Source organism: Buceros rhinoceros, unplaced genomic scaffold, assembly GCF_000710305.1.
Source record: "Buceros rhinoceros silvestris isolate BGI_N320 unplaced genomic scaffold, ASM71030v1 scaffold2483, whole genome shotgun sequence".
Taxonomy (NCBI): domain Eukaryota; kingdom Metazoa; phylum Chordata; class Aves; order Bucerotiformes; family Bucerotidae; genus Buceros; species Buceros rhinoceros.
The window spans coordinates 1,308-11,104 of record NW_010402816.1 but is presented as its reverse complement, the minus strand read 5'-3'; the positions used below and the strand labels follow the sequence as shown (position 1 = coordinate 11,104).

The following is a 9,797-nucleotide window of genomic DNA, read 5'->3' as shown; positions in this document are numbered from 1 at the left end:
CACACATTTTGCCCCGTTCCGGGCAGGGGACTGTGGTCAGAGGGCAGCAGAACCCAGCGTGTGGGAACAGCACAAGGAGCTGTGTGACCCGCAAGCTGCCAGAGCCCGCCTGGCAGCCTCAGCCCTCTGACCAAACTACCCTGAATCTGCAAAGAGCCCGGGCTCACTTCCACTGGCACCACTCAAGCCTTACTTCACCACATGCTGCATGTTCCAGCACTTGTTTAGATTAAACTTCTCCCCTTACCTGAGTATGAATGGGTCTGGTACTGCTTCCCCATAAAATTTCAGGAAGCAAATTTCTAAATTAACACAAGGTTTGAAAACTGAGGGGAGAGAAACCAGGCCAGGGCAGACTCAAATAAAGACCAATGTTAAATATTACTTAATGTTTTCTTTTATTTAAAAGATCATTCACAAAATACCATATCCATAAATTTATTTTGTTATGAAGCAGAATGTGTTAAGTGTTTGGAATTTTCTTTTTTTTGTTTGTTTTTACATTTAAAAGTCAACTGTCTTGACTAGAAGTGAGTTTTTATATGGGAATTTGTTCTTAAAATCTTTTCCACATTGAAGATGTAAAGTCAATTATTGGTTTGGAATACAACCACACAAATGCATGTCTGTCTTAAATTAAGTATTAGTGTTAGACAAATGGTTCTTATTTCAGAAGCAGATTAAGTGACAGGCAGCAGAAGGAAGGAAAGAGCAGTTCTGTGAATTGCTGGGACTCTGACATTGAAGGGACCGTTAGGGACGAATCCACCCCCAGCAGAGAGGCTGGCGGTGAAGCAGCCATGCTGCCAAACTCCTGTGAGCACCCTGGGCTGCAGCGCTGGAGAGCTGCCAGCACTAGCATGAGGGGCCCAGGTTTCTCTCATGCACTGGACATCTCCACACTTTGGTGTCGTAGAGCCAGGTTTTGGTTTTGAACATTTCTGATCTCTCCCCTTTTGCTCCAGCCTCCCCCCGCCTCCTCCCACACAACACCGGCAAAAAAAAAACATTTCAAGTGAAGAGAGATGCAGCAATTAGAGATGCTTTTTACCCAAACTGCTACATGAAGAGAATCTATAGCAGAACGATTTCTAATCTGCCCATTTTCAAGGTATTCTGAAAGCAGAGGTCTTCAAACTGTACACTGCTGGGCAAAGAAACGGGATAATGGCGATTCCATACTGCATGGCAAAGTACACACTCCTTAACGAAAAATAAAAAAGTCCATTTTATTTGTAGAAACTTCGGTTAAAAATTTACCAAACATGTAAAACCCAAAAAAGTAAGCAGAAAGAGCCAGTGAGCAGCTGTGCTCAAACAGGCACGTTTTTGCAGCACTAACCTGGAGCTCAGAGCTGTAGCATCATACCATTTTGAGATCAAGAGCCACCCGCAAGGGCGTGCTGGAGGCTGCTTTATCCGTACTGATTCCACCACCTATTGACCAGGCTTCTTGTCAGCCAATTCTAGTTGTGTCTATTAAATTGACACTTCCTGTGTGAAACCTGTGTGAAAGGGCAGCCGTCCCCCTCAGTTTAAGGGGCTCTGCTGTACACAGTGACTGTCACCAATTGTCAGAAATGGTATTGCACTACTTGGTTAGAACTGTAAATTTCTCTGTTCAACTCATCTGGACTCTCCAGTTTTCCTCTTCAGAGCCACAGCAATACAGAACGAGACATGCAGGTCAGAAGAGGAGCACTGAGGAAGCAGAACAAAACAACACAGGGAAATAGAACTAAGCCTAACCTGTGCTTCTAAAGTAAATCAAACCCAGAAAGGAAGAAGTGAAGCAGCACCTGTGTCCAGAGACCTCCACACTCGTGGAAGCAGCTACACTGCCTTATCTGCTGGCAAGTGTGCTGCGTGGAAGGAAAACAGAAGAGGGAAACTCAGCACGAAGCGGGCACTAGATACAGCAAAGCCAAGAACGTACTAAAAACCACTTGTTAACAGCTGACATGCATTCACAAGCTCTGTATTTTCGGTTTCAAAGAGGACAAATACCAGATGGCAGGAATGGTAAACTGCAGGGTTGACATTCCAGCAGAGCTAGTCACTCTGTACTGTCTTGCTTTTTCTCCCGCCTCCCCATTCCCTCTCAACCCCAAACTCAGTCGTGCTCTTTTACTACTTCCTCTCGGGGCTTGGCTCCACCGAAGATAGCAGAGTTCGGGTTGGCTACTTGGTTGAGGGGAGTATCAACTGTTCGAGGTTTGAGCTGAAGTCGGGGTCGCTGTGCTCTTTCCTCTGAAAGAAAAATCATCAAGGTTTTCAGATCTGTCTGTCGAGGGCAGTAGCTTTAACCCCACAAAGCACACAGGAGTCACCTCCATGCAAGAAGACTGAATTAGAGTTGTACCTTCTGTTGGCTCTCTGAAGTCCATGGAAGATCCACGAAGGGGAGGCCCATCTCTGAAGCGACCAGTGCCACCACTTCCCATTGAGGCACCTGGTGGCCGCCGGTCTCCAGGGCGGGTTCCTCTACCCCGGCCTCCCAGGAAGTCATCATCTTTGAATCCTGAAGACAGAAGACAGTGAATATAAAGAGCACATTTTGCAACGCTTTTAGTCTAGATTTTCATCTGGATGACTGGAAAACCTTGCAAGTCACTGTAGTCAGTCCAAGATCATGCACTGAGAGCCTCTGTAGACAGATTGCTTCACATCATCAAGTGAGCTTAAAATAGGAGCGTCAGCTGCAACTTCAGAGTGTTAACACCATTAGCTGAATCCAGAGACAACACCAGAAGTACTCAGAACTTCTGCAGCCAGATCATCACGTTGGCTACAGCCTTGGCATGGAATCTGCAGGAGCAGAGCAATGGGAAAGCAGCCAGGGAGTAGTGAAATACAGCCCTCGTAAACCAGAGCCTGTGAAAAACAGAGCAAAACCCCCAGGCATTTACTAGAGTAATTAAAGAGTTGGGGAAAAAAACCATTAGAATTTAAATGTGAAACTGACCACAATTCTTCAGGTTACTATCAAAAATCACAACCTGTCTGTCACCGAGCAGAGTTCTGGTCTGTACCAATGATTAGCCCAGAGTGTCTCTCCAAGCACCCATTGTCACCTGCATTCAGTGGGAGGACACTTCAGCTAACAGCACACCTAAGGGGAATATACTCTGTTTTTCAGAAGACACCTGGAAGAGAAGGTTGTTTTGTCCCCATGTGCGATCTTCCTTTCCACCTCAGTATTTGGCAGAGGTCCAGAACTGTCCCTTATTTCAGTGCCAAACAACCACCTTTAAAGACTTGTTCCAGAGCAAGGTGGTACAACTTGAGAAGAAAAGCTTCTGTAGCCACCGAGACTCCAATGCCAAACTTCTGGCTCACAAATCCAGCATCTAACAAGCTGAAATGCATCTGCTGAAGCTGCTGAAGAAGGTACAAAGCTATGACACCAGAACGCTTAGCTACGAAGGCAGGTTAAGTGTAGGCTGTAGCAAGGTTCCTCTCTCTATCACCATGCTAGTGGCAAGGGCACTCTTTGTTACCGCTCCTTCTCCTGCGTCCATTCCACTCAGGAAGAGAGCAGACATTGCAAAGTTGCACTTGCCAACATCTCCCCGTCAGAAAATGGACCAAACCCATGATTTCAGAGGACAAAAGCAATTGTGTTAATGTCACCCTGGATTCTAACAGTTAGAAACTGCTGGAAGTCAAGAGCAAACTGGTGGCTCCACTATGTTCCACTCAGCAAGCTCAGTCACCTGCTGCAACTTGCATTACTGCAACAGGTCAAAGTTTAGGACCATTTTGCATTTGAAAGTGCTTTGGAACACTAATACATCTTTGGAGAAGTCAGCTGATTCAGGGATACACATAATGATGTCACATCTCCTCAAGCAGGTGGAAGACTCTGCTCTGCAATACCCTATCAGCTTTTCCACATCATCTGTTTCTGCTACTATTCAGAAATATTTGGCTGCATGTTTGAGAAATGCTTAAAACTGAAGACACCAAGAGTACATCTGAACAAGATTCGGTCATTTCAGATTGGTTCATAAAATTTACTGTTGTACGTATACTGTTAAAATTCCCCTGTTATAAGGCAATGGAAGATTCCCCCAAGAATCCCACTGCAGCCGCAGGATGTCCAAAGTCGGCACATGGTAGATTCAATCAAAACAGTAATGGGAACAAATGTAGCTGACATGAAGGTGAGAACATTTCTGTGCCTTTTAGGCTGCCTGTCTGTATAAGCGTTAATACTGATACCAGAATTGAAGTCATCTCTGGAATCCCAGCCACCTCCTCTGGATTCTCGGGGACCTCCTCCCATTCCTAGGAAAAAAGCCACAATTGTGTTCAAGTCTGAAGCTGTGCGAAAGACTGATCATGGGGATACCAAACCAGTTTCAGTCCTTCAACATCCAAAGTCATGTTGGAAAAGCCTTTAGTTTCGATACTGCCAAGTTCCATGGCATGGCAAGAAAAGGTCCGTTTAAGTTAACCAAGAGTTAAGTGGTCAGAAAAGTTTATGTAATACACAGGCAGTGGAAACCTTCAGTGAGTTGAGTTTAATTAAGCTTCCACCACAGCAAAGCCTGGTTTTACACTGGAACAGGAGATAAGACAGTCCAAAACAAGGATTTGCCTGCTTGTGCTTTTCCTGGCTTACTTGCTTTTCTCACATCGTAATAAAATAGTAGCAGATCAGACTGTTTGGCTTATGATTGTCCTCTGCAAGACACTGTACGTCACTGGGGTATTGGTCTCACTTCCTGGGCTAGGAGTGACAACACACTCAGCTTTTGGACACAAAGCACGTCTTATTCCAGACATTCCAGGAGCGGCAGCAACTAGGTTAGAAACGTGTATATACATATAAAACTTCTCTTTTCTATCTAGTCTTCGCGTTTACTTGCATGCCTTGTCTTAGCATTAGTCAGCACCAGATGCCAACTACAACCATTGTATTTAAGAAGCTATTTAGAAAAATGGAAGTCACCTCTGTCATCAGGCCCTTTTCTGAAGCCAAAGCCACCTTTATCCTGTTTTCTGCCTTCTGCTATGTCCACTCGGAGTGACCGGTCACCCAAAAGCTGTTAAAGACAGGGGAGAATCTCTTCAGAGTGTATCATATGGGCTGCCAAGGAGTTTGAGACTTGTGCTTATCTTTTCATTTCACAAATTAATTGCAAGTATACTTACTGCACCATCATATGTAAGAGCTTCCTTGAGTGACTCCACCTCATCGAACTCTACGTAACAAAATCCTGTAAGAAGAACCTCACAAGTTAATACCAGCACGTTCAAAGGCCTTTGCAAGAAGTTACTCTACCTGCATTTCTGCTAACAGCCTCCCTTCTCTTTCAAACATGAGCTATGATACGCTAAGTCCCTTACCACAGGGTTCTCATTATGGATTAGATTCGATCTATGCCTTCACACAGTTATTTAGCTGAACATTGACATTTGGTTACTAGTATTTTTATCAAGAAGCTGAAGCACCCACATGGCCAGTAGTCTGTGTGTCATCCCATCATTTAGTGAATTTATTCCTACAAGCCTTTTCCCCCTAAAAGTTATGTGTAAATATACTCCCTTTCCACTGGTCAATTCCAATGGAAATCAGATTTGCAGCCTCTAAAACAACTGTCTGAGCACCTTACTTACTTGCTTTTTCCCTGTCTACTAAAAAAAAAAGACAAAGCTGAAGCAATGGGATTCTTCTGACCTAAAGACAGATTGTGTAAGTACTCAACACTTAAGGTCATGGATCTTAAGTGGGTCAGACACTTCAGATTGGTTAGAATTCGTACAAAACAAACAAGGTGTGAGAAAGTCCTTTTATAGCAGGGCAAATATTGTCTTTTGTCACTCAGGTTAGTCTGTATTTTAAGATAATGGAAGTAACAGTGAATCTCATTCAAATGAGATGTTTACTTGTTTGGAAGTTTGGAAATTGTGAATGAGAACCCTGCGAAAATCAACATAAAGAACAAACACAGATCAACAGGCTAACTGTGTTTTACAGCAGACCAAAGTTACCCGTTAAAGTGACTTCAGAAGTACCTCATTTTCTCCTACCTGTTAGAAAACAACTCTCAGCACCCACCTTTAAATTTGTCTGTTTCCTTGTCTCTGACTAGTCGTACACTCCTTACACTGAGATCCTTGAAGATGGCATCTATGTCTCCTTGAACGGTGTTGAAGGGTAGATTTCCCACATACGCTGTGAAAGGGGGTTCTGTTGGCAGCTCTTTCTGTTTGCGAGAACCAAGGCCGCCACCACGAGACCTGTTGGAAAAAGCAACATCTCTGGAACTTGACCCCCAACACAGCCAGCAACATCGTATAGAGCACTACTCTGACTTTTTGGAACTGAATTTTTCCACAACCCGTGTTAGTCTGTCTATCCCTTTGCTTGTAGCTGCCACTTCCACTATTGGCCAACTCCTTTCCAATATGACACAGAACTTCAGCGGGAAAACAAATAATATATTTAAATACATTACAGGTAGTTACACTACTCGGTAACAAAGTGATGAACGAACTTCTGTCCTGTCCCACAATCCATTATGAAAACCAACTGAAGGTTATCTCTGATGTTCTTGAGTAGGGAACATTAATTCTTGAAAAAACACATCCTAGACCAGACTTAGGATTACTTTATAGCAGAGAAGAAACACATGCCTGGCACAGGCTCAGCAGCTTATCCTGAAATTAGACTGGATCCAATGCTTTATACTAAATAGTTTATTATTAACACCCACTCCACAATCATCTCAATTATTTCAGCAGCATTTAGCCTAACAGAAACATCCTCCCCTAACACTGAAGTTATTGCCATAACTGCAGATATCTGGACTGGAATGCTTTGAATTGAACATGTAATGTGATTACACTGAGGTAAACTAAGTTGTCTTCTCCCACCTTCTCCCTCAGCCTCGCTTAAGGCTATTGGATTGGTTGCTGAAAAACCAGACTGCACCAGCCAAATTCTTTACTGTATTCGTGGAACACCCCTGGGCGTTTGTATTTCCCGTGGTGCCTCATCTGGTAAAGCTACCTGTGATCTCCTTTACAGAGAGCAAGATTTGTACTGTGGGCACAAAGCAACCTTAGGTTATAGCTTCTAGGCTACAGGATCTCACTGGTTCCAGCACCACTTGCCTCACTTGAGCAATCTTTGACTTCTGCCTGAGTTGCCTACCTGCTACTCTGCCCATGTTCCCTTTGACGTCTTACTGTTACCAGGCTTTGCCATGTCTGCTCCCTTTCCCAGAGGCTCACTGCACATTTGAAAGTGCAGGGGAACACAGACTGTACCAAACCAGGATTTGCGAGTGTGACCTGGACTCATTAGATTTCTGTAGCCCTACCTAAAATACAGGAGGTCAAAGAAATTCATTATTTCCTTTTATTCTGGCTGGTTCATGGAGCCAGAAAATCCACTGGGTAAGCAACATACGTGTCTGCCTTTTTTTATTCCAGAATAAATATTTTATTACTAATGAATCGGATAATGCAGGACTCTTGAATAGGATTCCTTAACTCTTCCTAGGTAAGCCTGTCATTTGTGCCTTTTTATGGTAGCAGCTCCACACAGGAGTCATTTGTCACCAACACTAACTGAAGGTACTTGAATCACAACCTAGACGTCTTTACTTTGTGTCCACCTAGGTTCACATTTTAGCACTTTTGACAATATTCCTCATATGCCTTTGTCTCATCAATGAGTCAAAAACACATTGGAAAACCAATGCCGCTACAGCTGGGTGTGTACAGTAGAATGAACTTTAGTTGCACGACTTAAGTTCTACGGAAGAACTCAAAGGAAGTCAAGTTGCTCATAAAGAATTTCTTAGTGTGCAGAATCAGTTTCATGCCTTTGTCTTTAATTCTCAGCTATGGCCTTAGAAACAGCTATTAAAAAACCATAATTAATTTGCAGCCAAAATTCCTAATTTTTATGTTCCTAAAAAACTGCAAAATTGCTTTGGCAGCGTTTAAAAGGATCATTCCCTCCTTCTACACATTCTCACAATGTTCCTTGGACTGCCAGTCATCTGGCTCAGGGAGCTGACTCACCTGAAAACTCACCCTGAAGTTGAATTCTCAGCCAGATGAACAAGGTGATCTGGACAGCTGCAAAGAGCACTCACACCAACCCAGGAAAGGAAACGAAAGCAAGGGCTTGACCTGCAGCTTTCAACAGCAGCCTCCACTGGGATTAGCTGGAGCTGCTTCCAACCACACCCTGCAGTCAGCAACCCCCCCAAAGAATTCTTTGTGCTATAGACAAACCTTGTTTCTACCATGGCATACCAGAACTTGATGAGGCGCGCGTGTGGAAATCCATGCCCTGTTGTGCAATGCCTAATGACACTAAGTCAGAAAATTAATTATTCTTTGAATTCGATCCATCAAAGCTTCAGTTATTGAATACGTAACTAGGTATTCGGTATTTTAATCCCCATTTGAAGAACAGGAATGGCCAGTAGCTACATTTCAAACTACATCTCCTACAGAAGCCAGGTGTAGCAACACAAAAAGAAACTGTTTCGATACAGAAACAGTGAAATAAAAAAGAAATAAGGCTGGATTCAGTAACCAAACAAGGAGACTGAAGGAAGAGGCTCTCACAGCAAAACAGGACAAAAGTCAACGATAATTAAAACCATTTCTGAACTAGGAGAACTGGGTCGCATCAAAGTTTTAAATGAATATCTGCATTTCTCATTCAGTATAACTTCTGCCCAGACACAATTAGGTAATAATTATGTCATCTAATGTGGGAATCTGAAAGCCAGCTATGTGGGTTTGTTTTCAGAAAACCCGGGCAGAAAGCTGAAGAGGAAAGCTGACTGCCAGCAAATGCAGGAGCCAACATCCCCGCAACTAGACTGACTTTTTGGGGACTGAGTTAATGACATTGTGAGGTCAGATTGGGGTGAAAGAACAACTAAATTCTCATTGTGAAGCTATTCTTTTAGAAATTTATTCTCTCCAGAAAACAAGATCTGTCAAAAGTTCAAAACAGAATATTCTGAAAGCTTGTATTTGAGTTTCAGAGCCTCTCACTAAGGATCAAAACAATACCTCAGTATTTATCTTTTTGCACAGCACAGAGACGAACTGGATTGCGGCACTGGCGCTTCAGCAGAGGCAGCAAAAGACTCAGCAGGATGCAAGTTTTGTTGAGTCTCCAAGACCACAACTCTAAATACACACCCAACTTATTCAAGCAATCCTGCACATCTCTACAGTGAGCATCAGATGGCCTCAACAAAAAGCTCACCCAGGTCTAAAATTTAGGAGACATTTATGAACACTAAATGGGTAAGACACAGGATCCAAAATGCCAGAAGGGTAAAGGCTGCTCTGTTTTCACTTGTACAGCACTTCAGTAGATGAATCTTAACCTTTGAGTAAAGTGCCCAGCATTAACCCCAGAGCCCAAAGCCACACCTTAACAGCCCACCAGCAAGTCAGAAGTGATAAATAATCAGTTTCCTTCAGCTCTGAGAAGCTCTGCAGATGCTCACTTTCAACTAGGCCTCACTATGAGGTTTTTGTGTCAAATTTTTGGCTCCAGAACACTTACAAAAAGCTTTTATAGAAAACATTTTGTTATTAATGTCAGCAGCATGTTCTTCATCTGGAATAAAGTGACTTTTGCAAAACCACAGGATCATGCTTCAGCTCTTAGTGCACTACCAGATATCTTGGGTGTAGCAGAATCCTGTGTCTCATCACACCACAGGCATGTTCTGTTGCTCTACCACCATATGTCTGAAGGGTATGAGAGCAGCAGGTATCTTACATATGCTAGAACTTGTTGG

At 43.3% G+C, this 9,797-nt stretch overlaps 1 protein-coding gene across 1 annotated transcript; it reads right to left on the bottom strand.

Annotated features, from left to right (window-relative positions):
- Nucleotides 1-1,380: 1,380 nt before the first annotated feature.
- On the bottom strand, nucleotides 1,381-6,276 carry EIF4H (eukaryotic translation initiation factor 4H; the record flags this gene model as incomplete). The annotated part of the gene is made up of 6 exons (XM_010132744.1): nucleotides 1,381-2,250; nucleotides 2,363-2,521; nucleotides 4,225-4,290; nucleotides 4,958-5,051; nucleotides 5,161-5,225; nucleotides 6,068-6,276. Coding segments are annotated over 6 exons (730 nt in total), but the record flags the coding sequence as incomplete, so codon positions are not given.
- Nucleotides 6,277-9,797: the final 3,521 nt, after the last annotated feature.